Source organism: Neolamprologus multifasciatus, chromosome 11 (genome assembly GCF_963576455.1).
Source record: "Neolamprologus multifasciatus chromosome 11, fNeoMul1.2, whole genome shotgun sequence".
NCBI classification, from domain to species: Eukaryota; Metazoa; Chordata; class Actinopteri; order Cichliformes; family Cichlidae; genus Neolamprologus; species Neolamprologus multifasciatus.
In genome coordinates, this window is record NC_140449.1 from 29,944,169 (window position 1) to 29,960,751 (window position 16,583).

General features: G+C 40.8%; 1 protein-coding gene and 1 long non-coding RNA gene across 9 annotated transcripts in view; both read right to left on the reverse strand.

Moving 5' to 3' along the window:
- Nucleotides 1-16,583, reverse strand: part of scap (SREBF chaperone) — a 33,311-nt gene that overhangs the window by 5,183 nt on the left and 11,545 nt on the right. For 7 of the 8 annotated variants that reach the window (XR_014876793.1, XM_085176836.1, XM_085176837.1 and 4 more), the window contains 17 exons: nt 16,066-16,171; nt 15,109-15,281; nt 13,363-13,489; nt 11,542-11,654; nt 11,362-11,456; nt 11,105-11,203; nt 10,397-10,609; nt 9,673-10,058; nt 9,028-9,177; nt 4,080-4,281; nt 3,020-3,135; nt 1,940-2,483; nt 1,763-1,848; nt 1,291-1,373; nt 963-1,129; nt 697-777; nt 321-527 (listed from right to left, as the gene is read on the reverse strand). Coding sequence is in view for 7 of the 8 variants with exons in the window: in XM_085176836.1 (XP_085032962.1) it covers nt 321-527; nt 697-777; nt 963-1,129; nt 1,291-1,373; nt 1,763-1,848; nt 1,940-2,483; nt 3,020-3,135; nt 4,080-4,281; nt 9,028-9,177; nt 9,673-10,058; nt 10,397-10,609; nt 11,105-11,203; nt 11,362-11,456; nt 11,542-11,654; nt 13,363-13,489; nt 15,109-15,281; nt 16,066-16,171 (2,948 nt within the window). In the remaining variant the exon portion in view is untranslated. The remainder of the gene's footprint in view (nt 1-320; nt 528-696; nt 778-962; nt 1,130-1,290; nt 1,374-1,762; nt 1,849-1,939; nt 2,484-3,019; nt 3,136-4,079; nt 4,282-9,027; nt 9,178-9,672; nt 10,059-10,396; nt 10,610-11,104; nt 11,204-11,361; nt 11,457-11,541; nt 11,655-13,362; nt 13,490-15,108; nt 15,282-16,065; nt 16,172-16,583) is intronic. The other variant, XM_085176834.1, reaches the window with a different exon arrangement.
- Nucleotides 5,675-9,021, reverse strand: LOC146508782 (uncharacterized). The gene is made up of 2 exons (XR_014876799.1): nt 8,649-9,021; nt 5,675-7,882 (listed from the first exon to the last, which is right to left on the reverse strand). It is a non-coding gene; the product is annotated as an uncharacterized LOC146508782 (long non-coding RNA).

Genomic DNA, 16,583 nt, shown 5'->3' on the forward strand with positions numbered 1-16,583 from the left:
AATTCCAGGCAGGGTGCCACATCCAATTCTTGGCAACACAAACAGTAAAAAGTCTGTAAATTTGTACATTTCTGTAGCGCTCCATCACACACACTCTTCATCTTTGCATGACTGCTGCAACACTATACCTGGGATTACCATATCACTGAAAAGCGCAGAGCCACTGCTTTTAGGAACTGTTGGAACTTTGGAGTTACAGGGAATTACACTGTTGAAAATAATAATAATTGCAAAACACCTGTCTGACGCCAGGTTAGGCTTTAGAGGGTTAAAGAAATGAAGACGTGAAGGAGACTGAGATTAAAATGCAAGCACAGTACCTGCTGTATTGAGTACAGCTTGATTCCAGTGCTGCGGTCCCAGATACAGATGAGGTCATCCAGTCCTGAGCTGATGACACAAGAGGTTGTACACACCAGCGAGGTGACATCACCACAGTGACCGTAAACATGGCTGACTCGGCTCCCTGTCAGGACATCCCACAAGCAGATGGCGCCGTCCTGCCCACCGCTTGCTAGAACCATCGTCTGAGAGGAAAAAGCTTGTAATTGAGTCTAATTTACTGTTTCGTGAAACAACTTTGTGGTTTTACTTTGGTAATTCCTCTATTTTGACCCACGGCTTTTAGAGAATACATTCACCAATGCCTCCGTTATCACAATATGAAATGTTACGAGACACGGGGATATTGCTGACCTGGTCTATGTAGATGGCTGTAATCCCTCCAGAGTGACCTTGCAGGGTAAAGAGGCAGCAAGAGTCCTCCAGTCGATAAACCTAAACGGCACACGCACATAAGGATGATCTATTAAAAGCACTATCACAAAGACTGCTTTTGGAGTTATTTTTTATTTATTTTTTTTTTTTTACTGCCAATAAGATCCATTCTATAGAGTTTAATGAGAAATCAAAACAATATTTGTTGTACTTGAAATAAAAAGGACAGAGTGCAGGTCTGTTACCCGGACTGTGTGGTCTTGGCTGCCAGTGACGACTCTGCCGGCAGCTGCACGAAGCACCGTGATCGGCTTTTGGTGAGCACACTGTACGGAGCGTGTGAGCTGGCAGCTGATCACATCCTCACTGCTGTAACAGGGAGACTGAGGCATGCTGCTTCGCCCAGGGGGACCTGGAGGGAAAAATTATTTAGAGAGGGAAAAATCCGTCCACTTAGGTTTACCTCATCTCATTTTCTTTTAAAATAAAAAAATACCTCATACTGTACATTTTCCCCAATTAAAAATCGAACTGACTCATACAACACTGATGCAGAAACATTTCAAGCCTCACCTCTGTACTGCAGCAGACCCAGAGGTTTGTTCATCTCAACAGTGAAGAAATCTAAGGACCCGTTCAGCCTAGCTGCCACAATTCTGGGAAGGAAGAGACACTCAGAATAAAGAACAGCCGCGCATAGTAGCCACAAGTAGGATGACACACTTTTGAATCTCTGTCAGTGCGCCCAAGGGCAGCTGTGGCTACAATGTAACTTGCCACCACCAGTGTGTCAATGTGTGTGTGAATGGGTGGATGACTGAATGCAGTGTAAAGCGCTTTGGGGTCCATAGAGACTAAGTAAAGCGCTATACAAATACAGGCCATTTACAATTTACAACATACATCTGATGTGTTACAATCTAATGTTATAGAAGCAAGTAACATCTTTTAAGAGGTTGGAAAATTACATAAAATAAATAATTAGTGTGCCATTAAAATGACTGAAAAATATTTTTTGACGATTTAGAGCATGTGTGTGTTTAACCTGTTGTTGAGAAAGGCCAGAGCTGTGATCCCAGAAACACCGTCTTCATTGCTGCAGCGTAGCCACCCTTCCACTGCGTCCCACAGCTGTAACCAGATGCAATTGTACAGTGATTCTAAACACCAGCGGATCAACAGTATGACTTTTTTCAGAGTGACATGTGAAATTTTTACAAACCTCCAGTTTGCCGCTGCTCCTCCCGGCAGCTATCAGATTCCCTCTGAGCTCCATGGCCCAGACAGAGCTTTCCCAGTCTCCTGCCGCTTGCGCCCCACCCATCGGGGATCTTTCTTGGATTACAGGTGTAGCTGCTTCCCCTAAGCTCGGACTCCTCTGGAGTTGAGCGCCTGATGGGGGCGAGGAGGAGGCTGAGGACGGAGAGGCGTAGGTAGATGGTGATGGGGGCTCGTGCTCCATGTAGGCACGCTCCACCAGTCCTCCAAAATCAAAGCCTGCTCTGGGTGCGGTGGACAGGTGGGAAGGGGGCTGGGAGGTGAAGTTGGTGTCAATGAGCGGGGTGAGATCGGGCTGGTCAATGAAAAGAGTGGGACGACTGGGCGTGGTGCGGCGTCTTACTGGGTAGAGCTCGTCCTCTGTCAGCCCGTCTCCATTAAACGAGATGTCTCGTTCAGGACTCAAACACTCTGATTCTTGAGCCCCGGTCATGCTGTCCCAGCCATTCCGGTGGTCCCAGCAGCCACTGCTGCTGCTCCGCCTCAGCCTGAGGAGGAGACAGAAAAAACATTAGCATGACTTGAAGAGATAAACTGACTTTATGTTTGCAGATTTACTGGCAAACATTAACACACAAAAGGTCTGATAGGCAAAAATAAATTGATAATCTAAAAACCACCCATGAATACCAGATTGTCCCTGCTCACTGCATATTCCACATCATGACTACTACTTTCAGTTGTTTCCTTTAGTGGTCAGTACAGATGATCACCAGCCTCCATCTCACCCTATCCCAGCATCCTCTGTCATAGCAACCCTCTGAGTGTCCTTTCTCACTACATCCATGAACCTCTGTAGACTTCCTCTTCTGCCTGACATCTCCAACATATTCACTTTAATACAATCAATTTTCAGCCACAAATTTCCTAAACTTCCTAAACTTTTTAAACTAAATTTTACTTAATGGAAAAAAAAAAAATAAAAAAAGATAATTCCTAACAATGTAAAAGCAAATCTGGAAACATCTCAGACATCAATATGGCATTGAAATGTTTTTCAAACAAGATATTAAGAGTGTCTCACCCATGATTTGGAATGACAGTCAAGCAGTCCCCAGTCTGTGCGTCCCAAACCCGGATCTGTCCAGCCAGGCAGCAGCTAGCTAACAGCATCCCATCGCTAGCCAAACACTCGATATCCTACAGGACGGAAACATGGAGCAGGAAGCCGGTTTAAATAAGACTAAAGCGATCAGCCAAAAAAGAAATTAATACACATTTATTAAATTCAGCATTTTTGTTTTTTTAAATGTACAGGGTGGGCCATTTGTATGGATACACCGTAATAAAATGGGAATGGTTGGTGATATTAAAGTTTGTGGCACATTAGTATATGTGAGGGGGCAAACTCCTACTTTTGTTTTTTCCATAGGAAGAGGGCCATGTGACACATCGAACTGATGAAGAATAAAGTTACGTTGAAACAAAGCACACCATTGTTTTTCTTGTGACATTACCAATAAGTTTGATGTGTCACATGGCCCTCTTCCTATTGAAAAAACAAAAGTTGTATCCAAGATGGCCGACTTCTAAATGGCCACCATGGCCACCACCCATCTTGAGGAGTTTGCCCCCTCACATATACTAATGTGCCACAAACAGGACTTTAGTATCACCAACCATTCCCATTTTATTACGGTGTATCCATACAAATGGCCCACCCTGTACTGTAGTATAGTACTATGAGCAAGTGTGAGTGTCCTCTTGGCTTAAACCTCAACACAGCACAAACACATTTCTGTATCTTTTAAAATCGGTAAAAAGCATAGGAATCAGCTGTTTGTTTTACCCTTTTTTCAAATTGACATTTAATCTATATTTGCTAAGCAGATTTTATATAATTACAGTATCTGAATCATTGCAACTGAACTCATTAACACTGGATTTATCTGCACCACATAGATGAGATGTGGTCTTAAAATACATCTGGAATACAAATTAACTAACATTGTTAGTGTGCAAATAAATTTGACTAAATAAACAACACATGCTATTTTTTCTTTATATATACACACAGCGTTGCCTTTCTTATGATTTTGTTTTGTGGACAAACAAAGACTGCGGCGTCTCCATCTTAGTCTCACCATACTGTGGCCCCTCAGCAGCAGTGGTGAGATCTCGCTGACAGGTGGTGAATAGCCGTAATCGTCACAGGGCAGGTCCCCTCGCCGCCGCCGCCCGTGAGGGACACCATTCTGACCGTAGTTTCGTGGGCAGAGAACGCGATACAGACAGAAGAGCAGCAGAACCAGCAGGACACCTGCAGCCAGGCCCAGAGCTGCCACCCTGGATCCAAAGACAACACAAAAGAGTGAGGACTGCAGTGCCACCACACGACAACACATTTACCAGAAACAATCACACAGAAGCTGAACTTCTGTATATGCTCGTCAACTCCTCCACAGAATTTTTCAATGTACTGCACATTTGTCGTGTGTCATCTGTTCCATGAATTCACCCTTTTAATTGAAGCTCTAGATCTCTAACAGACTTTTTATCTCTCACAAAATACTGTGGAGATGCTGAGTTTCCCAAAATATTATCTGGACACGTTCACAGTCAGATGAGTAAATAGCCCAACTCGTGTATAAAGATTGACCAAAAATCAAGCAGCAAAGTGAGACAACAGGACAACAGATCTCAATGTTTACCTAAAACATTGTCCTGCAGCTGCACACTCACATGTTTATATAGTTTGTGTGTTGAACAAGTACAACTGTACAAATCTAACTCACAATATGTGGAACTGACCACTTGGAAAAGAAAAACCCTGAAAGAGCGCATGTGCCAGCTCTACTGTGGAATGTGGAGCTTATGTGATGATAACCTGGCAGAGGAGTGTTGACTTTCTCTGCTTTAAAAAAAACCCACATCTGTAATGTGAAAGTAGAGCTTTAACCCTTTCCCCCCATGAAGGCAACATTTTGACGGCCAGGATTTTTGAAATGCAGCTGTATAGGGAGACAAACATCACACAAACATCTGATACACAGTCAGTAATCTTGTTCTACAAACAGGCCAATATGGGACAAACTCCTCAGTTCAGAAAAAGAGCTTTAAGGGTTACTCCTAGTAGGCTTTTAAGGGGTAAAGGTGTACTACTACTACTACTACTACTTTCTGTGCTTATCTTTATTTTGCTAATGGCTACTTTTTTGGCCATTTGTTTTCCAGTGAGTAAAATCCATCTAAAGTCCCTGACATCATTTAAACTCACACACAACCAAATAAAAACAAGGCAGTCTGTGTACTTCTGTTAGCTTTTACAAACACTTTAACTGCAATAACAGGAGAATTACTGGCAGCAGAAACGAGTTGGGGAACCAACATTGACACACAGTTGCTTATTTAGACATCCAGCACCTCTGGGGCAACGTCGCCATTTATTTGCAGTTTTACTCATGTTCACAATATAAATGGCAAAATATTTGCTTTCTTTTAGCTCCGTTTTGGACTGTAGCCACTTGTGAGGGAGATGTGTAGCTCATTGGTTTCTGGTGATGATGTAGTGGGATTTTTGAACTTGTTCAATACAAACAGATGAACAGCAGTGAGAATGAAGAGGAGGAAACTAGTTCGGAAGATTTTTTAAACATACATATCACGAGATATTTGAATCAAATTTTATAATTGTAGCAACAACAACAAAATTTTATGAATCTTACTACTTGCCATGTAGTTTTATTTATAAACTCATTTTAGATGTTACTCTAAAAAAAAGAGAAGAAACAGCACAAATGATGATGATGAACACCTGTGTTCAGACCTATTACACACTACGGTTACTTCACACAAACATCCAGCGGTTTTCGAAGGTAAAATCAGAAACAGATGAGATGGAGTCAGTATTAACTGGTTCAAAATGTGTCATTAACTTTAACCACTGATTGCACAATTTTTAATTTTATCTGTCTTTTTTCCTGTTTAAAGTTGATTTTGATCAAGATGGTTTTAAAAGTTTTTCTTCTTTTAAAAAGAAGAAAAACTTGTGTTAAGAGGAACACTGGAAAGCTCTTCTTGTGTTAGTCTGTGGAATCGCTCGTGTATGATCACACAAAAGTAGGATGAGAGACTTTATCCAGTTCAAAACTTCTCTTAAACAAGACAAGGCTACGCTGACTCGTCTGTTACATGTATAAATCTTTGCTCCAGATTAAAAGTACAGAGAATTCCCTTGTAACACCTTTATCAGTCTGGCCTTCCATCTATCGAAACCAGTGTTGATGTCAGTTGCCACTTCCCAACTGTGAAGGTCACGACCCTGAACAAACTGCTGATAGCAATCATATCTGCAGTCCAAAGATGACCAAAAACATCACACTTATGTCAAGGTGACAGACTGGTTTACATAACACGGTACAGTGTTGTTGCGGCAGATAGATGAGGTTATTATAAGCTGATAAAGCTGGAAAGGACAGTGAATCTGTGTCTTTGAACCTCCCTCTAAGATAAAGAACATTATCTTCCCATTTTAGGAGCTTTATTGGACCGATATTGTATACACGCACGCACGTATCGATCGCTCATCATTGTTGTGTAAAAGAACACTTCTAGTCTTAAGAGTGATTTGCTATACTACAGAATTCACAAATTTCAACCAAAGTTAAACTTTAATTTCCATAAAATAACAATCTAACAACATTTCTAATGGTGTTGTACCTTAAGTACTATTGTAGACTGGGGGTGAGCTTAAATGTGCTCGCCAATGTGCCATGCCACTGACAGCTAGTCTAGTTGTAGTGAGAGTTTCTGCAATTATGTCTAAAATTGTATTTTTCACTGTGACTTTGACCTCTGACCAAAGTCATCACTGAAGTCTATGCTAAAACTGAAGAAATTCCTAAGACATTCTTGTACAGTAAATACTTCCCACACAGGATTAGCCCATTGTCCCTGAATGTGTCACCTGCTAGGGTAAGAAAAAAAAAGGCCCATAAAAAACGCTGACAAAGCCTGTAAAGTAAACAAGTCAGCCAGGCTTGGCCAGTTAGAGAATATGAATACTTGCTAAAGACAGAGATAACCCCGGGCATCATTAGAATACACACAAAGAAACTGCATTTTCACCTCACATAAAAGAAGATTACCATCAGCCCAGCAACACAGTCAACACTAAGTCAAGCATGAAACGTAGGTGCTATTTTACTCCCTTCTGTGTTATGTCAACTTAAATACTGTAATAGAAAATACATCTACAGCACCGACCAGTTTAAAAGTAACTTAAAAAAATGTTTTTGATTTTGAGAAAAGAGAAATCCAAGTGTGATGATTTCTCTTTGCAAGACCTCCAAGAGCAGTTTCGCAGACATAGACTAAGACTTCAGCTGAAAAGAAAAGAAAATGGGAAAAAAAAAAAAGCTTTTAGTCCAAAATTATGTTATTTCATGTCTGGAAAACTAAACCTGAATGGCTCACATGCCCTAAATGCTATTGTACTTCACTGCTCCAACTTCAGCAAAATTGCAGAAGAAACTTAAAGGCTTCAGTGTCCAAGGTGCAATCGATTCAATGACACACTGGTACAAAGTGTGAAGGTCAAGGTCCTTTATCTGCTGTGGCCCCTATTTACACTCAGCTGTGTGACGTCAAGGTTTGTTTTTTTTCTAACCATGTGCAAAAACAGTGATCGCTAAACTGAAGTGAAACTAAGAAAAGCCGGGGCCTGATAAAGATATCACTCATTCAATTAGGCTAAGAAGATTATGTTTCTTTGTAATTTGTCTAAAACAAAAATTATATGAACTCATAAAAACAATCAGAGCTGGTTCATCTGTACCTTCTTTCATAAGATACTAATTAAGGCAGGTAATTTAGCATTCAGAGGATTCTGAGATTTCAGCACTTTCCCCTTATTTCTTTAAGCATGTGTCTACATATTAAGCTTAAGCTTGAAAGCCAGATCGGGTTGGTTGTAAGGTCTAGTTTCTTTCATCTGAGGCAACTGGCCAAAATTAAGCACTTTCTTACGAGACAACAATTTGAAACAGTAATCCACGCTTTTGTAACCGTTCGGCTGGATTACTGTAATTCTCTTGGGGTGAGTCGATCTTCTGTTTTTCGACTGCAGGTAGTCCAGAATGCTGCTGCACGCCTTTTAACTGGCACTCGTAGATGCGAGCGCATCACCCCAGTTTTATATTCACTTCATTGGCTGCCCGTGCATTTTAGGATCCATTTTAAGCTGCTTTTATTTGTTTTTAAATGTTTGTCCAATGCTGCCCCTCTGTACCTCTCTGAGCTTCTTCATCCATACATACCTTCCTGGTCCCTCAGGTCGGCAGACCAGCTCCTCCTGAGTGTGCCCAGGACTAATTGTAAGCTCAGAGGGGATCGGGCGTTTGCTGTGGCAGCACCAAAATTGTGGAATGAGTTGCCTTTACATGTTAGACAGGCACCTTCCTTATCTGTTTTTAAATCACGTCTTAAAACATATTTATTTACCTTGGCTTTTAGCACAGCAGGACTTGTTGATGTCTCTTAATATATTTTCCTATTAATTATATTATTTTTAATTTTAAGATATTTTATATGTAATTTAAACTGTTTCCTCTCTGTTTTATATTTGTAGCACTTTGGTCAACATTGTTGGATGTAAAGTGCATTATAAATAAAGATGCTATGCTATATTACACATAAATAATTTCCTCATGAACTTATAATAACAGCAGGACCCAAAACAACAAGAACCCAAACAAGCGGGGATTAACGTGACTCAACAGGTGGTAAGCTGCCCTGCCTGTAGATCCTACATGCATATATTTGGTCAGATCAACATTTTCACAGAAATTCTTTCATTTCTTGTTTGGAGAGCTGTAGGAGGCTTATGTTGCTTTGAGAAACGTCCTTTTCAATGCGAGTCTCTAGAATAGTAGGGGCAAACAACTCAAGTAGCCACACTGATGGAAAATCTGCTGGATTTAAATAATCAAAAGTTACCCTTTTAACACCTTAAGGCATGCAGGTTTATCGAAGAGTTTGTGAGGCAGTTCAAACTTAAAGCGGGTAGAGGTCGGTGTCTTTCTGAGTACTAACTTGTAGAGGGTGAGGTCTGTCTGTAAGTCAGCAGAAACCTTGAGAATGGGTGGTTGAGGGTGTCTCGTGTCCTGAGGGTGACGTGCGTCAATGGCCTCCTGGGGTGTCAGATGAACAGTGATTGGGATGACAGGTAGGATGCTAATGTACCTGTAAAAAGACAATAACATAGTGGACATAATGAAGCTGAAAGAAAAATCGAAGCAGAATTAAAGAATTAAGAAAAAAAGAAACAAAAAAATTGTTCCTGGCTTTTACACCTTTAAAGTGGGAAAGTGTTTGTTGGACAACACATAAGCACATAACTGAAGTAGGTGACTTGTTTGTAGCTGCATTTTCCATGTGGAGAATGGCTGACAGAAATTAGTTGTTCTTTTTGTCCATCTTTTATTTGGAGTTGATATAAACTTCATAATGCAACATTTCATTTTGCAGAAACATCACATACACGCCGGGAATGAATCAACACATTATGCTGCACCAGTATCATAACGAGGCAAGAAAATCTAAACTGCTTCACTTGCTTTTATGGAAGATTTGGGATCTCCACTACAGTGTGATATACTGTGTTCCAATTAAGAAAATAACAGACTGACAAACAACAACAACAACAACAACAACCAAAAACTCTCCAGCAGCACTCGCCTTTTTGCTAAAGTGATGTTGTAGTAACTGAAGAGTGATGGCCAGTGCCTGAAGGACAGTCTCCTCCATCCCTCCTCATCCTCCTCCCCCCAGGTGATCTGAGGTACAGCGGGTGGGGACTGTGGAATGGGCCCCGCCCTTGGAGGGCCATGATGTCCCTGCGATTGGTTCTCAGGTAAAGGAGTTGGATCTGGTGCACGATGGATGCTCAAGGTGCTGGTAGGATCCCCACCTCGAAAAACCGGGGCCACTCCCAGGTGTGGGGGCAGACCGCCTCCCCCGGGGTCGCCTAAGGGGCTTTGTTCAGACACCTGTGCAGCCAGGTAGGTGCGGATTCCAGCTGGGTCGGTATACACAAGGATACCAATCCAGATCACCGTGCCAGCCTAAAAATAAAAAAATAAAAAAGGTCATGTTGATCAGTTAGCTGGAATATGTGGCCAGCTTCATCTTACATTGAGCTGATATTTACTTAATTTAGACCACTTGAACCTAATGCATGTATATGCTTGCATTAAACGAATCCACCTTACAGTATAGGCATCTTTACATAAATTGTTGGCTTTATGCAGGCACAGCAATAAGCTTGCAGACTGTAAAAGCTAAGCTGAAACAGACATTCTACCCCCCCCTAATATGAAAGAATTAGAAACTGACAGTTGAAGACAAATGGCAGCAAAGTGCACAAAAACATTTACAGTCAGTTCTGAATTTGTCTTCTCACCATGATGATGCGCTGAGCCAGGCGTGTGCGAGCCAGGAAGTACACCACACGCAGCCTCTTGGGGAGCCTCAAGTTTCTAAAGGCTGGGGTCTGCAGAGTGATTGTATGCGGAGAGGGTCGCGGTGGAGGGGGTACCTCACGTGTACGCAGGGGGCCTGGCTTGGGTGGAGGCATACCTGCTTCAGCTGGCAGGCGGCGGTTCAGGTCAGCCAGCTAAAGGGAAATAATGAGGTTCACACATTTTCTTTTATTTATTTATTTTTTTACATAGTTTTTCATATTTTAAGTCAACTTCACTATACATGGCGCTAGTTTAGTTCAGTCGGATAAGCAGGCAACCATATGCCGCACGGCTGAAAGTGGCCAGCTCAGGTTCGAGTCCGACCCGTGGCCCTTTGCCGCATGTCTTCCCCTCTCTCTTTCCCTCCGCTTTCCTGTCGATTTTCACTGTATCTATCCAATAAAGCCAGTTAAAAGGCCAAAAAATATATTTCAAAAAAACAAAACTTCACGATACATGCTGAAAATATCAAGAGTGATTATGTGTTTTTCTTTGTGATTATGTTTTTTACTTTTAAACTCACTTCTTGCCAGGTGCACAAAGGTTTACATCACATAAAACTCTTGTTACTTAAATCTAATGTTGAGTCCAGCATATTAACTGTGGGGAAAAAAAAAGATTTGAAAGTATGCATATGTGTTTCTCACCTCCATGCGGCGAATGTCTATAGATAGTACAGTGGTGAAGAAAAACATCTGCAGGAAGAAGTCAGACACCAGCCCCACAACAGCAAATAAGCAGAATTCCTAAAATAAACAAAAACCAGAAGAGACATTAACCACACAGAAGCATTTCCCACCTGACTTGATTTAGCATTATGCTTTGCTTATTTAATAACAATAACTGTAACTACAGTTTTCTCCTGGTGCACTTCCTTCAACAGTTCCAGCATTTGTCCTCTTACCTGGATAGCTGGCACAAGAGTGAAATATCCAATGAGGATAATACACAGCTCAGTGGCCATATTCTTCATGATAGACCAGCTCTCATTACTAAGGCCTGAAAAAACAACAACAATCAGGGAAAAATAAAGAAATGCACAATATTTAATAAGCCGTGACTAAACTACATTCTCCAAACTTACCTTGAGCTATGCGCAGTTTGACCTCGAGGTCGACAGGGGTGGAAACCACAGACTTGGTGAGCACCAAGACGTTCTCCAGCCCGATTACCACCACCAGATAAGGGAAGATCTCACTGCAGGGAGAAAAATAAAATAAAATACCCTCAACTTTGAGTACCGTTATCTTTGGTAATATACACTTTCACCACATTACCACTGTGTGGAATTCTGTTTAAATTACAAACACAAAAGTACTTTAAACTGACTTAACGCAGCTGCCAAGGCACCGAGAAAATATGTGGTTCACTCCTATGTTTTGTTTGTTTTTTAGTTGTAAAATCAGTCATTTAGGGTTCAATTTCTTTTTCTTTTTTTTTAATTCTTGGCCCACATTGCTGGGAATTTCCCTGAGATTAGTATGTGTGACAGATTAGTTTGACAGGATAGATAAGCTTTAGATGAGGTAAGTGTATAACTGGGTCACACACACTCAGTAACACTGTACATAATAAAACACACACCCCCCCAACACTATCTGTATCACTATCTCACCAGCTTTGTGTGTGGAGTCGATCATGACTCTGCAGATTTGCATGTTGCAGTCATAGTTTTGGTACGTTGGCCTTGATGTGTGTTTATGCAAGCACATGGCCTGGACATGCACAGCCCATGGAGGACTTGCATGGATCTTAGTGGCTGGTGAACAGTACCATTGTCACGCCATGAGGTCTGCTTCCTAATAAACAGCTCACGATTGGACAGCCATTAAACGTCAGCATCTGAATACATCTGCCCCATATTTTAGTCCATCCCACTTCCACACAGTGTTCTTCCTTTTTCATACCCACTAACACGCTGTTTGCCCACATGAAGTGATCATTAACAGAACTCCATGTACGATCAATACAGAAGAAGAGGAAAGTCAAAAGTCAGGTACGTGCACGTGAGTTGGTAAAAATAAGGATACAACTGACAGCCAGCTAGAGGTGTTAACATTAACAGGATATATTTGAATGTCAATAAGAGCAGGAGAACAATGAAATTACTGCAGACATAATTTCAGTGGTGATTCACAAGTTAAACTCATCCTTCAACCTCTTAAAAATATTAGCTAGTAAGTGTTTTCAGGCTGCCGCAAAGAGTTGACTCTGTTCATTTGGACATAGTGTTTTCAGAGAGTTTCCTGGAAACGCTACATCCAGACGAACAGAATGAATTTTTTAGGACTTCCTTACCTGGATGATTGAGCATGCATGAAGTCAGCTTTTAGGCTGGTTTAAACAGCATTCATAATAAAGAAAATGTACTGTAAAAACAGTTCATGCACTTAAAAGTGTAAGGAGCATTCAAGTGCTAATCACTACAGTCTGAAGTTAAAGCTACTGTGGAAGGTAAGTGCAATAGCACTGGAAGTTACTTCAGTTAACTAACATACAACGATGCCATATGCATTAGTTTCTACATGCAAATACGAGAAGAAAACAAAAAAACAAAACAATTTTTTACTTTTTTTAAAAAAAATGCCACTGACTGGTATGAAACTGATTCCTTGCTTTGGTGTTTATGGTGTAATCAAGGGAAACAATGAGTATAAGTCATGAAAGTATAAGTACCAAGTTGCTCTCAGTGATGCAAACAAATATATTTTTGCTGCGTCTTGATTAAACTGTTTTCTTGGCTGCCTGATTTTTGAAAGTCTCTGCATTCCTTGGCTTAAATTTTAGGCTGAAATCTAATAAGCATCTGCTGCCAAACTGGCTGTTCCTGGCAGATGAACAAGAGCAGAGACCAGACCCCTTTAGTAATCTTCAGACACTCAAGTATGTAGAAAAAGGTTTTTACCCTCCATTAAGTGTGGGTGTCAGTCCAAACAGTGTACACAGACCCACAGACATGAGCAGAGAGCTGAGCACTGTGACCACAGCAGCCAGAGCCAGGCCCCACTTAGATTTCACCATGTCGATCTTACCTGCAAGGAAGAAAAAGAAGATATGTTGAAGACTTCACACTAACCAGCTGTACAACTATTCAAATCCTCAGCCAGACCTTGTCTTAAATCAAATGATGGTGATCATGTGGAGAAGGCGTTTAAGCATTTCCATAATTACATTTCTAGATGGCAGGTGATGACACTGAACACTAGGCTTGCTGATAAAATATGCAGGAGTCATGAAATGAAACTGTACAGGCTATTTCTCAAACTTGCAGGTTTTCTTTGAAATGGCGATTCTGAAAATGACTACACTGTAAAATAAAACAGCAGCTGCATATTGTTGTAACAGATGTTTGTTCAATTACAGTTTTCCAAGGCAGCCTCAAGTGTACACTCTGATTTTCCAGACTGGAAGGAGAGGTCTTTCTCAGAAGGGAACAGATAGCAAAACAATGGTGAGACAAATAACTGAACTTTCTGACCGCGATGTATCAAAAATAAGAATGAAACAGACTCAACATAAGAAAGCTCAGTTTTATTATCGGAGCAAAGAAACATCGTGGACCCTTCTGACCTCTCAGCTTTCCTCGAACCTCAGGAGAACAGAAAGACTGTGCGCTTCATCTTTCTCACACATTCTTTCCACTGTCTAATGCTGCACAGACCCTGTTTCATATCACACTTTCTAAATAAAATTCCCTTCTTTTTACTGTTTAATGTGAATTTCATGAAGAACGGTTATACAACTGCAGCACCACTTTTCACTGTCTGAGACACTAGCAGCCCAGTCTGCTCTGACGTGTAATCAAAGTTTCTTCACTTTTCAGTTGGCATAAAAGTCAGGCAATGTTGGTTACACATGTAACACTGAAAGTCAAAGAGCTGTTGATGATAAAAATCTGAATCATAAAAAAGCGACATGCTACATTTTTCTCTGGTGGTCGAAATTACAGCACAGCCATTTCTTCAACATCTCTGAATGGTTACATTTTCAGAGGATATCAGGATTTTAGTAGCAAAGTGAAAATTTGTTTTTGCATTGATTGTAATGGGTTGTGTGTGTGTGTGTGTGTTTTCTTGCTCGTTTCACTGTTTAACAACAAATATTGTGTTACTGAGAATTTAAAACAGCATGAACGTGCAAAGAGCAGGAAAGATGTGCTAACAACAAACATCACGGTATGTCTCTGAAGCTTTGGAACATTAGTCTCATTGAATAATTATCTAAATTATTATACCGCAATTACAAGTGCATATCAGGAGCCAATTGTGAGTAATTTAACCACCTTGCAGGTGAAAATTCATTTGAGTACTTGGACGGCGTGTGTGTCTGTGTGCACGAGTGTGTGTGTTTGTTCCCTGAGCTAATGTTTGTGCTGGCAAGCTGCCGATGGTTTGGTGGGTGCATTCTTACAGCGGTGTGCAATGTTCCCATGTGAGGATTATCCCTGCAGCAGACAGGGACAACCTTGGCACCCAAACACTTGTGCACACAAAAAGGAACAGCACGTTTTGCCCTCATTCTCTGGCACTTTTCTGTTTTAACTGTGGTGAGGTGTGCAAACAAGTGGTAGGGGGGGGGGGGGGGGGGGGGGAGTCGAGATGTTTGAACGCTGCACCGAGTACAAAGCAGATTTAAAGGGAGTTAGACTAACGTGTAGAGAAGTAGATGTAGGCAAAAAGAATGATGTATGTGGTGACGAGGGGGATGAGTTCAGCAATGCCGATCTCCTCCTTGAAATGGACGTGGACCATGTGGTCATCTCTGAGGGTGCAGTTGGCGGATGGGTGAAGCTGCTTCAGGCGGCCCCGTAGGCTGCCTAGGAACCTGGACACACACACACACACACACAAATAACAATTAATCATCGTCACATGGAGTAACAAACTTCATCACTCCATTTTTAATTTTGAGAAAAAGACACTTGGCCTCGAGGGACAGATGCCATTAATCCAAGGAGAAGACAGTTCTGACTATTTATGCCGTTCTATTGAAAAAGTGAAATACAATAAAATGCAAAACCTAAGTCACAGACTCCTACTCTGTTCAGGCTCCAGAGTTAGTTTGTAGATCTCAGTTTCAGTTAGTTTCCAGAGATGGTTTGTTCTTTTAGTTTAGCTTTTAATGTATAGAAACAAAGTTTGACCGTGGGCAAGCCCAGAACAGACAGACGATATAACAGAAAACGCTCCAAAAGACACTTGACTCAAAGTCATGGAAACATCCCAGTCTCACCCTCCTCAAGCTTCTTCTCTGAAAATTTTAGTAAACTACAAAAGATTGAAATTTCTTTAAGGACAATCTCTTTTCAATTTAGTTCCATTAGTAAAATATATATTTCTTAAGTGTAGTTTGTAATTTTTTTTTTTTTTATTTCTGTTTACTGATTTTAACTATTAGTTTAAAGTTTAAGGAAGTGTGTATTTTGTGTCTTAAGCTTTTTCTAAAGCAGCATTACCGTCCAAGAGTCACAGAGTTAGAGATGACAAAAAATATGAAACGAGAAAAAAAAACAAAACAAAAAAAACTAAATTTTCCAGTGACATCCCTTAAAACTAAATTTAAATAGAACTGCCTTTTACTTTTCTGTTCTATTGCCTTTGTAACTCACCTTGCATCATAACTGGATAGAACTACAGTGATTGTGTAGGTCACCACCCTCTTCCTGTTGTAGTGACTGACCCCCGAGTGCTTCACAGGAACCCCGAACAGCAAGTCTAAAACACACACAGTAAACATCTTCATGTAAATAGACTCTTCATATTCTAGTAACAGACCACATTTTTACAGATCACTTTAGGTTGACCACTGGTTATTCATTAGTCACCAGCCAAACATTCTCAAAGCCCTTAGGTCTGTGTCAGAACTGATACAGTTTCCACTTCTTTATAAGAATAAAAAGAAAAGAGACGTTTTAGAGCAGTTTTAGGCTTAGAAGGTTTTGTGGGAATCTGCTGTTGTCAAGTTCTTTTGATCTTAGTCACAACACAAGGAAACATCTTAGTGATCAGGAGCACATGTAAAAGCAGAAAAAATACTTCACTGTTTAAAAAAAACAAACAAAACAAAACAAAAAAAACCCCAAAACCCTAAGTGACAACATCCTGGTTTCAATAATGAAGTTAAATG